The sequence below is a fragment of the Bombus impatiens genome, unplaced genomic scaffold (assembly GCF_000188095.3).
Source record: "Bombus impatiens unplaced genomic scaffold, BIMP_2.2 scf_0281, whole genome shotgun sequence".
NCBI lineage: Eukaryota > Metazoa > Arthropoda > Insecta > Hymenoptera > Apidae > Bombus > Bombus impatiens.
The window spans coordinates 279,321-298,225 of NT_176700.1; the positions used below are offsets into that span (position 1 = coordinate 279,321).

The 18,905-nt window shown below is 33.5% G+C and overlaps 4 protein-coding genes and 1 long non-coding RNA gene across 12 annotated transcripts; 2 read left to right on the forward strand and 3 right to left on the reverse strand.

The window, feature by feature from the left end:
* Positions 1–4: 4 nt before the first annotated feature.
* Positions 5–1,902, reverse strand: LOC112212730. The gene is made up of 2 exons (XR_002946541.2): positions 1,821–1,902; positions 5–1,734 (listed from the first exon to the last, which is right to left on the reverse strand). It is a non-coding gene; the product is annotated as an uncharacterized LOC112212730 (long non-coding RNA).
* A 132-nt stretch (positions 1,903–2,034) lies between these two features.
* On the forward strand, positions 2,035–9,273 carry LOC100740897. 4 transcript variants are annotated; one of them, XM_012384721.3, is made up of 6 exons: positions 2,035–2,181; positions 4,964–5,359; positions 5,697–5,940; positions 6,832–7,256; positions 7,826–8,104; positions 8,201–9,273. In XM_012384721.3, the coding sequence occupies exons 2-6, from the start codon at positions 5,048–5,050 to the stop codon at positions 8,390–8,392; spliced, it is 1,452 nt and encodes a 483-aa protein (XP_012240144.1). In that variant the 5' UTR covers positions 2,035–2,181; positions 4,964–5,047; the 3' UTR covers positions 8,393–9,273. The 4 variants fall into 4 exon arrangements, with proteins under 4 accessions (XP_012240144.1, XP_003488919.1, XP_024222874.1 ...); XM_003488871.4 differs by lacking the exon at positions 2,035–2,181 and adding an exon at positions 3,611–3,859; XM_024367106.2 differs by lacking the exon at positions 2,035–2,181 and adding an exon at positions 4,103–4,244.
* A 565-nt stretch (positions 9,274–9,838) lies between these two features.
* On the reverse strand, positions 9,839–15,520 carry LOC100741017 (transcription factor GAGA). 4 transcript variants are annotated; one of them, XM_012384730.3, is made up of 6 exons: positions 15,319–15,520; positions 14,645–14,834; positions 14,367–14,549; positions 13,924–14,173; positions 11,169–11,501; positions 9,839–10,173 (listed from the first exon to the last, which is right to left on the reverse strand). In XM_012384730.3, the coding sequence occupies exons 2-6, from the start codon at positions 14,831–14,833 to the stop codon at positions 9,881–9,883; spliced, it is 1,248 nt and encodes a 415-aa protein (XP_012240153.1). In that variant the 5' UTR covers position 14,834; positions 15,319–15,520; the 3' UTR covers positions 9,839–9,880. The 4 variants fall into 4 exon arrangements, with proteins under 4 accessions (XP_012240153.1, XP_012240151.1, XP_012240152.1 ...); XM_012384728.3 differs by lacking the exons at positions 9,839–10,173; positions 11,169–11,501 and adding an exon at positions 11,597–13,424 and having other exon boundaries at positions 15,319–15,513; XM_012384729.3 differs by lacking the exons at positions 9,839–10,173; positions 11,169–11,501; positions 15,319–15,520 and adding exons at positions 11,597–13,424; positions 14,997–15,116.
* Positions 15,521–15,815: 295 nt separating this feature from the next.
* Positions 15,816–17,982, forward strand: LOC100741258 (protein PFF0380w). 2 transcript variants are annotated; one of them, XM_033320340.1, is made up of 6 exons: positions 15,816–16,025; positions 16,173–16,409; positions 16,486–16,674; positions 16,770–17,316; positions 17,390–17,663; positions 17,745–17,982. In XM_033320340.1, exons 1-6 carry the CDS (start codon positions 15,989–15,991, stop codon positions 17,850–17,852), a joined length of 1,392 nt encoding a protein of 463 aa, XP_033176231.1. In that variant the 5' UTR covers positions 15,816–15,988; the 3' UTR covers positions 17,853–17,982. The 2 variants fall into 2 exon arrangements, with proteins under 2 accessions (XP_033176231.1, XP_012240150.1); XM_012384727.3 differs by having other exon boundaries at positions 15,860–15,902.
* Positions 17,983–18,063: 81 nt separating this feature from the next.
* LOC105680660 lies at positions 18,064–18,899 on the reverse strand. The gene is made up of 4 exons (XM_012384717.2): positions 18,747–18,899; positions 18,504–18,670; positions 18,323–18,417; positions 18,064–18,255 (listed from the first exon to the last, which is right to left on the reverse strand). The coding sequence occupies exons 2-4, from the start codon at positions 18,528–18,530 to the stop codon at positions 18,066–18,068; spliced, it is 312 nt and encodes a 103-aa protein (XP_012240140.2). The 5' UTR covers positions 18,531–18,670; positions 18,747–18,899; the 3' UTR covers positions 18,064–18,065.
* Positions 18,900–18,905: the final 6 nt, after the last annotated feature.

Here is an 18,905-nt window from a genome sequence, read left to right on the forward strand (position 1 = left end):
TTCCTTTTTTTTTTTTTTTTTTTAAGTATACTAGTTTCAATCATGAAACTCGATGCTATCGCGTGAAAGAGTAAGTATATCTCTTCACCATTGCAGATATACGCGAGCCAGTACGATTAGAGTTCTCCTCGTGGTAATAGTTATTAGATAAACGTCTCTAATTAATCGCATTGTTTATTATGAAAACTCACGTCACGGTGACACGATAAAATTTCGAAACACGAGAACCTTACAACCTGTTGTTCCATTGTATATATCCACTGATATATATCACGACTCAATCAACGCACGAGTCATTCGCTCTTATTGTTGTTCGATGTACATCACAATTTTGTGTCGCAGTGTCGTTCGTTTGTAATTTCGTAACAAAAATGTTGCGCGCGACGAAGAAATGTCACATCCGTCCGAAAAGATAAAGCGTAGTGATAGCAGAACGAAATCTGTGCAAATGTTGATGAAAGGTGTGTATTTATTGAATATGATATAAAATATAGAATAAAATATACATATAATGTAATGTATAACAACTAATAACGAGTAATCATATTTGCAAATTGGTCCGTAACTAATGGTACAAGTTGGTGCAAGGCGGTTCTGCGAGAAAAAATAACATTTTTTCACGTGACATTTCCGAGAAAATCAAGTTCGAAATTTTGATTAGCTAATTCCGAATCGAACAAGAAAAATAATCAACAGGATGTTAAACTACCTGTGAAAGCAACTCGAAAAATGTAAATAATATTTTTTCATATGTAAAAATGTACAGTCGGTGTAAAATGTATTCGTACAGTAATTAATTTCAACAAAAATATTGTAGAACATCGTCTATCAGCGAAATTTTAGCAAATAAAAAATACGTATATATTCTTACCAAGCCGCAAAATAATTTTCATAAAAAAGAAGGGGAAACCTATATCCTTTGCAGAGATATTAACAAGTATCTAACAAATGGCAAAAATATATGCGTGATTAATATTCATACAGTTATAGTAATAGTAGGAAAAGAGTAAGACTCGCCTAATATCTAAGAGAGGAAATCGCTAGGTTTGATCATTTTAATACTCAATGGGGTTTCCTTTTGATTTTATTATGGCTCGAAGCCGTCGTGGTAGTGAATTTATCAAATAGATGAGTACTCTGCTTGAAATATTTTTCCATTCTTCTACAAGAACCTTCTTTAAATCATTTCTTGCTGAAATATGGTGACTCTGTATCTTTTCGTTTCAGGTGGTCCCAAATATTTTCAATGATATTTACATCTGGTTGTTGTGGACGTGTTTTTAAGTGTTTGTAAACATTATACAAGTGCCACACTCGCATATTAGTAGCATTATGCTTTGTTGTTATCTTACGTCACGATAACATTGTCTGTCAAACCCATTCTTTTTATGCACTTTGATGTAGATTATTTTTTAAAGCATCTACGTACGTTTCATCGCATAGAACGGTAACTGTACGAATACTTATTATATTTTTATTATATTCTTCTCATTTTAAAAATTCGTTAAAGTGTAACAGAACAATTCTTAACTAAACAAACATGTTGAAACATTATTTGCTTGAAAGCGGAGGCTTGGACGGAAAAATGTTATTTCGCAATTTTTATTTATTTTCGAATGTATGGCAATTTTCTCAGAAACAAAGCGCATGAAAACCTTTTCATTCCATTTTTTCAACTTATTTTTTCACATAGAATTAGCCCGTGCCCAATTGTTCCACGTGTTATGGATCGTCCTGTATATAAATATATAATTAATTAAATAGAATGTAAATTGAAATATGCAATTAAGATACGATTATATCGCAAATAATATAATTACATGTCGCACGATGTTACTCACAAATACGATCATTAGCAAAATATCTCTAACGCTTGAATATTGTCTGACTAGATTTCTCCCAATACATCGTCGTATTTCTGCCACGAGCAACTCTAAAGTTTTCACTCGTCGTATCTCACGTGAACTAAAGACGTGTCCAGTACATAGAATAGCTTGTGAAGATAAAATGTGTGTTTACAAAACAGATCTGACCATCTGAAGGGTAACTGCTGCTCACGCGCGTATCTACGAGTTCGAATTACCACTGCTTTGACTTATTGTCGACAGGAAACTCGTATCGCGAGAGCCGGGTCATCGTGTTATCGCAAGAAAATGTACTCCCGCAAATACGAATTGATAGGTGAGTAACAGTAACATCGCAATATTTATTTAGGCCATATCGAAAACAAATACCGACATTCACCATTGGCTGAACTATGTTATAACTCGAGGAAAAACGTAGTATGGGTCAGTGCATGAACCGAAGAAGATTTTACGGTTGCTGGCGATCGTTGCTCGTCGAAGACGACGAAGCCTCATTCAGACGAATACGTACGAACTGTGATTGCATCGATATAAGTTTCTTTGATTAATTTTATGATGATCGGACGCGAACGCCGTTTCGTGTGTGTACTTTCGTGCCATTGAATTCGCACGTGACAACTTCTCCTTGGCCAGCGTAACGTAAATAATGAGCGTAGTTAATAATACGAACTAATCGCCGAGTGGAAAAATCGCAAGACGAAAGATTGAAGATCAGTGTTTTACGATGCCTGATCAGTGCTTTTTTATGCCTGTGCACGCGTCCATGAGGAAATGTGAATTGGAAGCTCAAGATAAGGATGAATTCAAATGAATCTGATTAAATAAACAGAGATATATATATACGTATGTGCCGTTTACGTAAAACGTTAAGACGATTAATGTCTCTTTTATATGTAGAACATATCTGGATTACGTTCATTTACATAGTGCGAAATAAATAGGCGACGATAAGATTAGAATTGCAAATATAATCTGTTTCTCGATAAATCAACTGGCTGTATAAGTTACGGATAATAACCAGTGAAAAACTTCGGTTTCTCTATACTAATGTCAAACATTATATAAAATAGAAGACATGCTGAGAATTAGAGATACACTTATGTTGCTGCTTCCTTGTTAGTGATAAGAAATTCTTCGTCGTTCGTATATCAGCTTAGTTATTGATCAAAGAATGCTTTTATGCAACGTTGTATAATTTAAAAAGAAAATAACGTTAACAAGTAAAGATTAATGAAAGGACAAGTCGAAATATGCAACACTGTGTTACGCAAACTGCCGTAAAAAACGTTAGAATTTTTAAATTGAAACATAAACTCGACCGATTATAATAAGAAACGTTTCGTCGAACACAGCTACGCGTATTCCACTCGCGACACCAACTCGCAACATCCACGGCACTGCTCTCCACTAATTCGCTGCACGTTCGATCTCTGTCGATTTACCAACCGAGTCATCGAATACTTCGTACAAAAACCCAACTATCTAACCATACGCGTGCACAAATCTCATATCGCCGGTGTCTCTGCTCTCGCGACTGAATCTAGTCATCGGTCTGCATAAATGAATCACGAGAACGAGCGAGATAGCAACAAACATGCGACGTTAATCGACGCGCGGTCGCTCTAAACGCTGGCGAACGCGACGACACGAAACGAGAACCGTTGGGTTATTAAATTAGCGTCCCCATGGCGACCAGTGGTCAAGAAAATCGGTGTTTCATAGAGACAGTCGAACTGAAACGGCGCTTCGTACGGCTGTCAAAGCAACGCGTTTTAGATTACGAGATCAGAGTCGTGATCGAGGCTCGCGGCTACGATGGCTCTAACTCGCGTATAATTCTCGCGCGGCTGGTACAGTTCGAAGTCACGAGCAACGTGGTTCAATTCGACGCGATTCATGCGAAACTTGGCCATAGAACGCTCGACTTATCGATGGTTTGACGTTCCCGGTTGTACGTCGAGTGTTCGAGTCGCCGATACAGAAGCCGAGCAAGTGTACGTATAATGGCTCACTCGTTGATGGATTCTCTCGTCTAAGTTCCTAGTTCGAATCTACGCAATTTCCCTTCTCCGCGTTGCGAGCTTATGGTAGAACTTGATTTATCGAAACGAAATTTCAGTTAGTGACCCGTTAACCTAACCTCTTTATCTATTGGGTTTGTCCGCTTGGACACGAAGTTGTCTTATTTGGTTAAGAAATTACAGCGGAAAGAATCGGCGAATTATAAAACGAACTATTTGTCCTCTGACAGAGATTCGGAGAAATAGAGAATTCTACTTTATCGTTCGATTAGTGCTAGAATTATCAAGACAGTTTAAGACACGGTTTTAATCTTTGACCAACTGTTCGTCGTTCATCGGTCCGATAACGTTTGCAATGGTAAATAGGAAAAACAAGCGAGAAACGTCGTTTCCTGTAAAGTTGCCCGATGCGAAGCGTCAAGTAGAAATGGGATGGAGGAATTTGTTCTCTGATTACATCATGGAAGCTAGATAAAGCGAATAGAAATTATTGGCTGAAATTCTCTCTGTAAATGCGTCGATGAATACGCTGACTCAAACAGATAATGTACATGTGTACGTAATTCGGTGTTGATAAGACTATTGAAATAAAGGACATAACTTACTTTGAGAGAGATACGTTTGAAAGAAGATAGGAGAGTGAAGTTCTTCATTAGTAAAACGCCATTAACATAATGTAATAATGATGTCATTTCGTAGATAGCCGCGTTTTATTCTTGAATAATATCCGAGCAAAGTACGAGATGAAAATTATATCTGAACTTACGAAAAGATGTTTCATATACGTATATCGTAGTAATTGCAGCAATAGTCGTAGTAAAGAGTCATTCTTTTTCTAAAGCATAGAGACAGCACCTTAATAACTCGTATTACTTATGAACCTACGTATTACGTAAAAATTAAAAACCCATTGGATATTGTGTAAAAGTACATTATTAAATTATTATTAAGTAACGTTATTAAAATAAGGACTGCCTAGAAAATTGGCTACGTGTTCATATGAAACGTAAATCATCGAGGAATCGCACTTTTTTTCGATAAATTTGAATTAACGTTCGATAATCTTGTCCATTCCAGATTTAATGTAACGTATCTTCGCTGTATCGTAAAGTATCGGAAAATCGGCGAAGAGGAATCCCATCAAACATAGCTCGTCTAACGATGTTTTGTCTAAAAGGAAGAAACAGTGGCGATACGAAGCTTAGAGAGATGTTGAGACAGGATGATTTTGGATGGTGGTTGAGCAACGAGGACGATCTAAAATCGCCTAGATCAACTCGTAGCAAAGATCGTCGATCGGTGGGATCGTCGGAATCGATGTTTTCCTGCATAGATTCTGACGACAGCGAAAGTTATGTCCTTGCGCAGGAATTCAAACAAGAATGCAATTACGAGAAAATAGAACTTACGTCGTTAATTAACGAAGATTGGGACGTGAATCTTATCGAGCTAGATGCGATTAAGAAAAAAGCGGTAAGTTGACATCATTTCACTTCTTCAGAGATGTTTTATTCCCGAGCAATTGTCGCAACTATCGTTACAAGTAATTACGCAACAAATGAACAAAGCCTCTTGATAGAATCGAGAAATTTTCATCCGACGATACAATAACTCAAAACACAGATCGTTTTCTATTATAATATCTACCCCGTGGTGTCGCGAGTGTTTATAACAGCTTCCGAGTTGGCGCTATCAGCGCTTTCTATTGCGAACTTCGATATTTCTTTCTAAATATGTACGTTTACACGTAACCGATGACAATCCTTCTCGCGGAGAACGATCAAATTTAAGCAGATCGATGAAATTGTAGGACATCGCGCCATTTCTAGCGGAAGACGAGACACGGTATTCGGACGATTCGAACCCGAAGTCGCAGGACTCGCACGGCACGTGCTACACACCGGAAAGGCTGGTCAGATCTCAGAAGTACCGAATACTAGCGCCGTCGCCCCGCTACTTGTCGATCTCTCAAATGAGAGACGTGACAAATAATCCATGGAAGACGTCTCACTACCGCCACCAGTTGGACTGTCTTATCGACTCCAACCAAGATGGTATGTATCTTGCTGTTCAGAAGAATGCGGGAGACAAGAAGAAAGAAAGAGAGAGAGAGAGAGAGAGAAAGAGTGCTCGTGCCGGTTCGACATTCGCAGAGCGTGCAACAGCGGATCGCGCAACAAACTTGTTCCAATGCGGACCCGCCATCAGCTAACTTGAATATAACCCGGCTATTGTGTCTGACCTAATAAAGTTTCGCGGTTTACCAATATGTGAAATCGGTTCGCTTCATGCTCGTTAGACGTACTTTCGTTCGAACGGCTGTGCTCTTAAACTTGTTCCGCAATGCCCTCGATCGTTTGTCAAATACGTTCGTATTCTCGATGAAACTTGGACATCCCGTGAAACGCTTCTGATTATTCCTGATAAAATATCTTTTCTGTAATCTTCCGCTCGATCGATCATTGACATATAAATGATCGCTTATTTTCGATTTGTAAATTTTGAATAGCCTTCGTATAGTATCTGGATATGGTCGTAACGAATGAATTTTTGTACGATTATGGAGACGTTAGGGCGATTAGAATTATCTGCATTCTCGAACATTTGTCTTCGTTAGGAAAATCAAGTTAGGAAAATAATTCATTTCGTTCGCTCGATATACTAGCGCGACTCCTCGTCGGTAATTTCATGTTCGCGTAATAAGACTTATTGTCTCGAATTCTAATCTAAATATCGAGATCACTAGAGATCAATTTTCGCTGATCGCGCGTATGAAACATACGTAAAATATAACATATGTATGTAATACATGTATATAACACAAATTGCAAGAGTTAAACAGTAAGTAAATTAAATTAAAATTGGAATTCAAAGTTAATGTACGTATAAGTTAAAGTGAGTTCATGTAAATGGAATGTATATTCTATCTTAAAACATTTCGTCAGGTGGAATGCAAATGAAAACTTTCACGAATCCCAATCCGAAGGAAATAGTGGTACCGATAATTGACTTGCATCGTTGGAAAAAATATGAACGAATCTATAACGGGGACAACGGGACGATAAACGATAAAAACGAAACGAAAACGGAAGACATGTCCGATTATTCAAGCAGTCTGAACGTGTCCGATTATTCGTTCAGCAAGAGATCCAGTTGCGAGAGATTGAATGACACATGGGAGAACAGTGGCAAGATGGAGACACGCGACTCTTTTAGCGGTTGCTCTGAAACGACTCCGTTCGAAGACACTTCCGGTATCCAGAGCAACGATTCGAGCTCCAATACCCACACCTCGAATATGCAAAACACTCCTCCTCTCTGTCTCAGTGACGAGTTGGCAACGACGAATTACAAACTCGATACCACACAGGTTCTATTTTTTGCTATATTAAGTAGAGAAAGTTATTCACTTGGTGAAATTAGATACTAATTTGTTGAAAAAAAGTGGACATTTTTTGGAAATATGGTAGAAATTTTTGGATCGTAACTATGCCTCTTCTCGTTTCCTAATGTTCAATTACTCGTGAACTTTGTATGAAAAGTAATTTTCTAAAAGAAGAATGGGAAAATACGATATTTATTAAATAATGTACTAACAAGCGTAGAAAATAATTTCAAGAAGAATTGAAAGAAGAAGGAAGAAGAAGAAGTAATGTCTTTTTCTGTTAATTTCCTATCAAACGAAAGATGTATATCACTAACATGTATATTGTTGATTTTCCATAAATTTCATCTGAAAATAATTGATTTTTTGTCAATTTAAAAACTTTGATTCAGAAATTACTAGCTATAGTGAAAATTAGTTTTTCAAAAATCTAATTTGCTATTCTAATTTCTTTTCCTTATAGACTGTATCAATGAACAATTATTTTTCTCTTCTGTTTGTTCTTTTATTTATTCATTTGTTTTTTTCTTTTTTTTTTGTTTACTTTTCTACAGGGACAACGTTCTACTACCAATGAGGTGGTATCGATTCTTGAAGTACTCGACACAAATCCCGAGAAAGCTATGGTTCTTCTTGAGGAAGATAGTTTTCACGACAGCACGTCCTCACACGATCAATTGACCAGGCTGGCCTTGACCATTGAAACGGATGAGAATATGTCGGGAGTTCTCGAGAAAGAACATTTAATTCATCTTCAAAACAAAATAAGGAAACTTCAAGCTAGCAACAAAGACATTTGTCGAGACATATCTAATCTTCGAAAGAACTTTCAAGTAATTTTTTTGAAAATATATGTCACTCGAAAATCCTTGGAAAGTACATAAGATCAAGATTGGAAGGATAAATTTTCTTGTTACTGTATTTTTCAGTGTGACGAACAGAAAATGGCAGACATCTCGTCCAATACCAGCAAACTACGACAGGACGTACATGATCTGCGATATCTCGACGACCTTTTGAATCTCTTACGGGGAGAATTGGAAAGGATCTCGAAAAGAAATTGGCCATTTGTTATAGGACGTATAGGACATCATACGGAGGAAATGAATCTCATCGTGTGAACGATACAAATTACTTCCATTATATCGTTGATTTAACGGAAGATTTTACAAGAACTTTTGTAAAATTGCGAGATAATAGCTCGATACTTAGAGACACGGCTGAATATTTTTAAAAGACGCAAGCACGCTAAGAGCGTTTCACTGCCATTGTTACAGTTATTCACAACGACGTGAACTTAGAACATAGATTTATATAATAAATTCGTAGTCTCTCTCTCTCTTTCTTTCTCTTTCTCTCTCTCTATAATTGGTTGTCCGTCTACAAGAGAAATTATTCTATAACGTTGTCATCGAAATAAAATAATCGTAATACGAGTGCACGAGATTTGAATCGCGCGCGCAAATAGAAATTAGGGAATAGAATTTCATACTCGTATATTACTTAGATAGATTTTTTCCCTTCTGAAAAATGTATTTGTATAGAAAATGTACAATGTATTTTTATATGTATACAATCGATCATTCTCTTTTCTTTTATAATTTCTTCATTTAATAACTTGTTCAAAATCCTCATATTTGTTACTATTGAACTGTTGCCAGTATTAGTATTAGTATTTAATCACACGATATACCGCAGGCAGGTGTTTACTCAAAATTAATACTTAGAACAGACGTTGTATGGATTCTAAGTTTCATTTGGTACGTGTATCGTTGCTCTAACATTACATACAATTAGTATGCCACCTTATTTTATCTTTTTCTTGCATTTTACGAACTTTTCTATCTATAGCCAAACATTTATAAATATGTAATTAACGTTAGACTGTTAACCGAGGAAAACAAAATTAATCCACTTTTTGATACCTTAAACTTAATAATATTTATTTATCCAAAAATCCTGTATTTTTAATGTATCATTATACTTTTATTATGCATACTTACATTGCGTCCTATTTATATTTACAAGAATTAAACCCAATCGAAGTAACACTATTTCGTCTTTGTTAATTTTTAAGAGTCCTGCTTTTCTGGCTAACAATCCAATTGTCTGTTCAAACACCAAAAACATAAACCGTAACATGCGTCACGGTAGCAATAGTAGAACGGGAAAATATAACTTCTTGGATTGGACGGCTGTAATTATTTCCATCGAATATAAACATTCGTTGTAAAAATTTAACAAAATTCAATATCGACTGTAAGTTTTATTTCTTAAATAAATAACATCACGTACTAAACTTTCAAAGATACATTGATACAGTTCTGCGACTCACGTGTCGTACAATCTTAATCTTCCGTATATCGCTGTAAAATATAATAATTTACAAAATTCTAAAGCAACAGCAAAAAATGTATAACAGCGAAGCACGGAGTTTCCAAGATTTCCTTCGTTCTTTACATTTCTCACATTAAGTACTTGTACAATTTTTAATATATCCTTCATTACTGAAACGCGACGAGATTTGACATAGTCAGCTTTGCGATAATAAGATAACTTCTAATTCGAATTGATATTTAAGGCGAAAGAACACTGTACGTTGAAGAAAGTTAAGTGACATCAGTGCGCTGTGATTGCTTCGGATGTTGCCTCGAGGAATCGTGATACGCAATACCAACTCGCAACATTTCACCGTGTCGAAACACGTCGTGCGGAGATGATAGAGAAGGCAAAGATGGTAACGATGGTAATAAGCAATTTAGCATACTGGCACTACCGTCTGATGAGTAAATTCCATTATTGGCAGAGGCAATACAAGCTGTGCTTGAGCTTGACACCGAGACCAGAGTAGAGTTAGCACTTTGATCACCGCTTCCCAGTACACCTGATCCCATCAAACCTCCTGTTTACAAAAAACATAAGAATATCAGTTTTTCTTATATGTCGCTTGATGATTTTACATTTATATAATTCATACGGAACATACTTCGAACAGAAAAAACAAGAAACCGAAACCGTACATCTTTTTCTGGAAGTTGTATACCATTGATTGATAACATACAATTGTAGAAAGCTTATTCTCTAAACAAATTTCACGATTTCACAATTTTTCTATCATTACGGTATATTATAAATACGTACATATATTATTGTGGAATCTTTGCGATTTAAGAAAGATCAAGAGACAAATTAATTAAAATTTGAATTAAATTTGAATTACATTCTCATGAAATTTTTATATTATAAACCATCTTAATGTTTAATTAAGATCCTTCGCTTCTACCAGCTACGGCATGCTTCTTCATTATTCGTAACTTAATACAAAAAAATTGAAATAAGATTTACATATTTAAGAATAATGTTTCTTTCATTATGTAAATTATGTATTAGTTTTATAAATGTTACTTAATATATGCATTTAATGATGTAGTAGTACGTTATACATAACAATCATTTTAAGTAAACATAGTACTATAAAAGAAATGAAACAAAATAATTAACAACATTTTTAACATAAATACTTGTATTTTGTTTCTTGTTCAATTACATTTACAATATAATAACTAAAAAATAACTTACAATCTCTCAACACATAATGACAAATAAATTGAAATATACAGAGGTTGTACGCTTTACCCTACTACACATACAAGTAAATTAATCGTAAGAAAACATTCTACAGTTACAGGAAACTTGACACCATAGGAAGATCGATACAATATTACTTTCTGTCTTCCTCTTAACATTCTTAACCTTATGCTGCTTTGTTCCCGTATTCCATTATTTCCTTCAATTTACTTGCAAAATAGCTGTTATTATCCCTTATGTGATCAACTATCGAAAGTAATTGTATCAATCGTTCCTCCTCTTTTCTATCTCAAGCTGCTAAGCATTCACCTGCAAGGCTGGCATTCGATGCGCTGGAATTGGCTGTCGAAGCAATGGATAAAGACGTTAACGTCGACAAATCGGTATTCTCTACAACTCTTGAGTAATCCGTTCTTGTTATATGGGGTGGACAAATAGATGCAAGCGTCGATCGTACAAGATCGCTATTTCTATCGGCCCTCCGATGTCTCATGTGGACACCTGATTTGTTATTGCTACCGAATCCAAAGTGTAGAAGTTCTAAATGCCTTCTTAAATTTCGTGATTGACGCAAAATCGCCCCGCAAAGTGGACACGACGCCGGCTGATCTGACATGCTTCGTGCTTTGGACAATCCATCTCCTAAAATTAATTCCGTCAAATCTATACACATTCAAAGACACCTGAAAAAGATCACCATAACAATAGGCAGTAATTAAACAAGTTTATATCCTGGATATTAATCTGTATGTTTATTGTTCTGATCATTTGTTTTATTTACCGCTAAGACGATCATATTGCGATTCCATAAAAGTGGGCTAATAGTCATAAATAAATAATTACGTACAGTACGTACAAAAAGGCCATGTACAGAAAATATTTGCAAAAACAGCTCGAAAGACTATAACCTGTAGAGATTCTTTTATTTAAAAGTATACAGTCTATGATAAAATAACCCTTTGCTATCCTGTCAAATGAGTCCGTTATTTATTAGTTAAGTATAATTCATGTTGTCGAGTTTTTTTATACCTAATAATCGATTCTGATATTCTAAATAAAACGCATGCCAATATTTTAAAAAGATAAAAAATGTACACATATATAAATTATTTAAGTAGAAACCGGAATTTCTGTTCATTAATGTCCTTATTACAAAAGTGAATAAAAGCGAGATTTCGTTTAATCCTCAATATTATTATTGATACTGCGTTTGATTATTGACACCACTTCTTTTCAAACACATACGTACAACAACAGAAATCCGAATTCTACTTGCGCATATGTTAAAATATTAATTTGATATTTTATTGGCAAAAGAAATGAGAAAAATAAGCTTCGAAGATAGATTTGTAATTCAATAAGTTTATATAAAACTGATCACACATAGTTATTGCGTGAGTGAATATTTGAAGGATATCGAAAATTTAGAAGTATTTTGCAATATTCTTATACCACCGCTTTCACTAGGCATAATTTTTCATCGACTATTCCCATTAACCCTAAAGATACTGTTCTTACTTACTAACGTGGAAGATTTTTGCATACTTTAACTTCGTTTTAAACGTCCTGTTTCAAGTTAATTTCATACCAATCGTAACAAGAAAGATTCGATAAAAAAATAATAAAATAAGAGTATGAAATAAATTATTCGTATAATATAACAATCAATTCATTCTGATGAATTTTACAAAACGATATCAATTCATTATTTCTTTCCTTAAACAACGCAAACAATAGTTTGAACATAAATTCGCATAAGTACATTAAAGCGATAAGTAAAAAAAGAATACGCTCGCTTAAAGTAAATTTGTAACATATGTTATAAGACGAATTAGCGACAAGAAACAAAACAGTTCCTAAATCACAATAACAGAGTGGAAACATCCTGTTCGCATTATATCTTCGATTCCAATTTCTTTCTGTACATTCATCTAGCGATAGTTGGAGACGGAACATTGCTTCGAGGGGAAACAACATTCGGTCCCTGTGATGTTGGCGAAGGAAGTGGGCTGGGCTTACAAATTATTTGCTCACAGGTACTACTTCCACTATCAGTTCCATACGTCATTGACTGCTCATTGTAACTCGATAACTCGACTTCAGGCTTTACTTCTATCATCATTGTATCAGCTGGGGAACTCTGAACCGGATTACTACTAAATCGATATTTGCAAGAGGATAATAGGTGTCTACGTAAATTTCTCGCTTGCCGTAACGTAGCACCACATAATGGACAAACGCCTGGACAGTCGGATGCACCACGTATTTTAGACAAATTCATATTGCCTGTCAGCCCACAAGACGCTGTTCCAGCAGTTGTACCCTGAGTAACTAGTGGGAGTGGTATACCAGGAGGAAAGCCCATATTTAAGGGACCAGGAAATTGCGGTATATGTAGTGGAGAATATGGCTGCATTGGCATTAAAGTGTGAAGATGCGATTCATTGTCCGATATTTGATCCTGATGTGTTCCTGCCTGAGAATTTTCTGTCGACACCGGCTGCGCTTCTTGAGCACGTGGCGAGTGACAACTTCGGTGATTCGAATATTCCAACCGATCGTTTGCTGTTAACAGACACAAACACAATATTACCATGCAGGGCTGAACTGATTTTTGTATCTGAAATTTTTGAATCGTTATAACATGTGACATGATTGATTAGACGCAGTTCAACCCGATTGATGGTTGTGCTTGTGTCCGTTCTAATATAGAAAAGCTTAAAAGAAGCTTTAAACATTTATGGATCATACTCCAAAAATACATTAATAAATAATGAAAATAATATACCGGACACAGAACACAAGTAAATATCGCATATCCATTCTTGTTAAAATTTGCCACTAAACTGATCATTAAATATACACAATAATATAATGATCAACTCAGTTCAATGTGATGAGAAAAAGAAAACTGTGTAAAATATATAGTAATAAAATGATATTTCTTATTATTCTAAGTGAATATTAAATACAAAATGAGAATTTAAATATATATTTTCAATAAGTTTAAGAAATACAATAATTACAAAATACATTGCAATATAAAAAGCTAAATATTTCTTACCTGTATCATCACCATGTTCTGTATTATCTTCATCTTTATGCTCATAATTAGCTGAACGGCTATTATCACTTCCATCTATAGTCCTATTTTCATTATCAGCAGTATTGGCATTACGTGGCCATTTTCCAGAAGATGAAGATGACTTTCTTCTTTTCTTTCTTCGTTTCAATGGAAAATATGGACTAATGCTTTCTTTTGATAAAGTTTCATTTGCTGTTGGTATTGCTGATACAGGCACCTCTTCCCCATTCTAAATGAATAAAGATATGAATTATCCTTTTACATAAATGCATAAGAATTACTATCGATTAATAAATATATACTTAATTAAAACATAGACAAATATATAAAAATTGATAATTATATAATATAAAAATTATACGATATGAATATTTCAATAAAATATTATTATTATATTATTATATTTTGATTATAACACATACCTCAGTCAATATAGTAGGAGGTGTTAATCCATGAATACAAAGACAATGAGCAGCTTGAAGGAGTGAGGGTAATTGAGAAGGTTCTACGCTCACTTCACCACGATACACAAACTCCAACAATGATTCCAAATCATCTGCTCCTATACCAGCTAACATAACTACTGGATGTTGACATGGTGTGCTCTGTTTATGGAAAATAAATTTAAAAGCAAATTGTAATATTTCAAAGTTATAGATGGCATTCTATAAAACGTTCAATGTACTAATAATATTAGAACCTTTAATAAATCCAATAAAAAAGGACTAGCTGCACAAAGAACAATTTTATGTGCAGGGAAACTGCGTCCACCAGCGGCTAATGTAACATCAACCAGATCTCCATGACCTCTTAATAATTGTACCGCAGAAGCAAGTGATGAACTAAACTCTCCCCAAGACAGGCTATACAATTGACCACTGCTTCCCATTCTAAACAACAAATTATATATGATTCGAACAAAACTTGTAAATGATATTGTATATGAAAGAATTTATGATACAGTGGCAGGAAATCAGTGTTTCCATATTGCTATAATGAAATTGACTAAACCGTGGTTTTTTATAGAAAAAGTAAAGGAGAATTCAACATACGCGCATTTAATTGAAAGTACAACGTGTAGATCCAAAGTTAATAAAGATTCGGGAAAATTGACCACTAACGGTAACGATACGTACTCATCTCCCCCAACCACATTCTCTTAATTAGTGCCCCCACCCCGAAAAATATAATCTCGGCGTCGTCTGAAAGTTAACCTAGCAAAAACTTACACCGCGAAAAAATGATTGAAATTTTAGACAAAATCATGCAATTACAAATTGATAATGCGGACCGAATTCCTTTTCTTTTGATTAGAAACAAAAAAAACTAAACTTTGGAAATGTACAGAGAATAACTCAACAAAGAATAACTCACATTCGGTAAAAGTTTATCGCTGTAAATTGCACGTTATATTACAACAAACCACGTTTAATTCGTTGCTCACAGGTTATAGGAACAAGAATGACTGTGGTGCTTTGTAATTTTATGAAATAATTGGCTTTTTGAGCCGAATAGACATATGATTTGAAAAATGAAATTCAAATACTGTCAGAAATTATCATGCACGTCACATTTTATGAGACCGTGCTGCCACCATATTACTAGTAAAAAAGACACTTTTGTTTTGGGACAAAACTAAAAGAGTTTTGGCGAAAATTATCAAAAATGAAACAAAATCGCAGACAAATGAAACAGACTTTCGATTGTAAGACAATTTTTAAATACAAGCACTTTTGTTATTTCATTTAAAACTATTTTTATATTATATAATTGAATTATCTAATTCATAGTAGACAATACATTCAAGTACAGGAACTTACAAACAAATCAAACAAAATATAAAACCATATTTGTAGGTCACTTTCAATGTTTAATTCGATAAATGAATACAATAATATGTTAAAGATATATTGTTAAATACTGTGTTTTAGTACAAATTGGCGTAAATTAAGAATCGGGTAATATATAATAGTATCAATAATAGTTACGGAAGATCAAATTACAAACAAGTTATAAAAGAGGAAATTTTTATTCGAAAAAAACTATGGAGTGGGAAGTCATAAAAGCGTTACAAAAAGGGGGTATTAAATTTTATGTATAATTATATAACTACATATTATGCAATAATTTATTCTCATGAATATTTAATGCTATTATGCTATTTTCTTTAGTTTCATACAATTAATTAAGAAAAAGACACATTTCGACATTTAGTTTTCGATTTTCAGAATACACGCTAAATAAGGTGAACAGTTACGGAGAAAATTTATTACACATTAGTGCAGCAAATGGTTGTATTGATATCACAAAAGAAATTTTTCGAAAACATGATTGCTGTCATATTATTGATAGAAAAAATAAATTTGGTTGGACACCATTAATGCTAGCAATACGCAATAGAAACATTAAAATGGTTAAATATCTTTTACAAAAAAATGCTAATGTGAATGAATCAACTGATTTAGGTAAACAATTAATGTATTGTGTGAAAATATATAATATTGTTGTATCAGTAAATTTCTTATTTCTGTTCCTTTGTAGGCATGTCTGTTTTTGGATTGGCAGCTGCAATAAATAAAGATATGTTTGAAACTATATATGAAGCATGCCCATCAGCACTATTGAATTCTCTAAATGATGATGTTACACCACTTTGCATTGCAGCTATGAAAAATGATAAAAATTTATTTTTTAGATTAATAGAATTAGGATTTAATGTTTCAAAAAGTAGTAAGATATTACATTTTGTTTAAAATTGATACGATAACGATGCATAATATTGCTGGTAGAGTTTTTATTCAGTTTTACCATTAATTTTCAAATAGATGACTATACTTATAGTATGATGAAGCAGTCGATAGTACCAGAAATAAAAAATTTGGCAAAATATTTTGACACAGAAGATTATTGGAATGATAACTCAGATAACATTCTTATAGAAAATGAACCAGATAACAAGGACTGTTTAAATCTTTCCAAACTAGTAAATGAAAATAATAGTAATAAGTCTCCTTTAAATGTTCATAAGATACCGTTAGTTACATTTGATACTACAATGTGCAATAATGTCAACTGTAACAACAATGTCATAAAAGATCCAAATAAGCTTTCAAAACCTTGTGCATTAAGTTTAGAGACAAATCATTCAGAAAGTGTTCAGACTAGTTTAATTTCACCCACTTTGACTTGCAATCTGAACGAACTGTTACCTACATCTCCAAATATATATTTTACACAAAATAAACATAATGAGGAAATTAATTTGAATATAAAAGATGAAACAAAAGATAAACAGTTATTTGTAAATGAAGATGAAGTAATGCTAACTTGTTCAAAAAGTGGAAAGAATGTAAGCGAACTACCTTTGCAGAGGTATATTAGTTATTGCTCTACATTATGTAGAAAATAAATATGATACTTTAATTTAACTGTATTGTTTGCAAAGATTACAGTCCATTCGGCCACAAGATTTAAATATTCAATACAAAGAAGATCTTGATACTACTCTTGAATATGTGCCTGAATTTAGTCCATTGCGCCAACAAAATATTCCTCCAAATATGAATGATGAAAATGTATTTGGGGAAAATACACCAACACCACCACGTTACAAGACACCTCCAAGAGGAATGATTTTAAATTCAGAAGAAGCAAAAATGTTCGTTTTACTAAAACATTACGGATTAGGTCAATACGTGCCTATATTTCTCGAACAAGAAGTAAATATATTATTAAATTATCTGTGTTATATGTATATGTATAAAATTTTAGTATAAATTAATATTGTACATTTATTTCAGGTTGACATTGATTTGTTTATGACTTTAACTAATGAAGATTTAATTGAAATTGGTATAAAAAATGAAGCTGACAGAAAAGCTATATTAGAAGTGATAAATAGATCATAAAAAATCTGTGATACAAAAAGAATTTATTACCTTTTATTAATTATATCTAATTACATATTATTATTTTATTTGTTATATACTAAAGCTGCTTTAATATATAAATGTAAAAATATAATATGTTATGTTATAGCATATTAGTATTATTTTTTATACTAACTTAGTACCCTTAAGAACACATATGATACATTTCTATTTTTGCTTATAAAGATACATTTACATACGGAATGGCTGTAAAATTGTTGTATTCTTGATGTGCGATAATACTTTATTAATAAGTACACTTTTCTTTCCTTTAGAATTATGTGGAATTGAACGCTCTTTTAGCCAATCACTCAATTCACTATTCTTCATTTGATCCAACTGATTCATTTTTACCATTGTCTGCACAATATTGTTTTGATCTTATTTAATAATTATATGTAATTTTAACTTAATCATACAGAATTTAGGAACATAAGTGCGTGTATACCAGTGCAGATGAGCTGCTATCTTCATCAGATTTAGCCTTTGATAGTTTCTCCTTCAGTGTTAAATGTTTTTGTCTTTGATCTTTTTCCTGCGGTAGCTATTTTTAAAAAGGGAAGATTATAAGTGAAACATAAACAATGAAAGATAAAATATATTTTACATAGAAAATGGAGAATAAGATACCCCTTTTGTCTTAGCATAAGAATTCATGTTTTGAATTTTAAAGTATGTAGAAATTGTTCTTTCCTCTGATACCGTAAAATTTGGGTTTCTTGATGTATTAACTGTGTTCAAATTATTTTCCACATTTTGTATAGATGAATTTTGAATAGTATTTAAACATTGAATACCTATGAAATTTATTTTATAACTCAAGTAATTACAATTTTTAGGTATATTTGTACAGGTATATTATTATCTTAGTACCACTTTGATTTTCTTTCACATCCCTGTTGTTTAATTTTTGATGAATTTGATGAATTTTAGTTAATTGTGTTCTTAATGAAATAGCAGCATTTACATCTTTTGTCAACCCATCTATATGTTTATCAGACAATTCTAATTGTGAGACAATATTACCCTTTT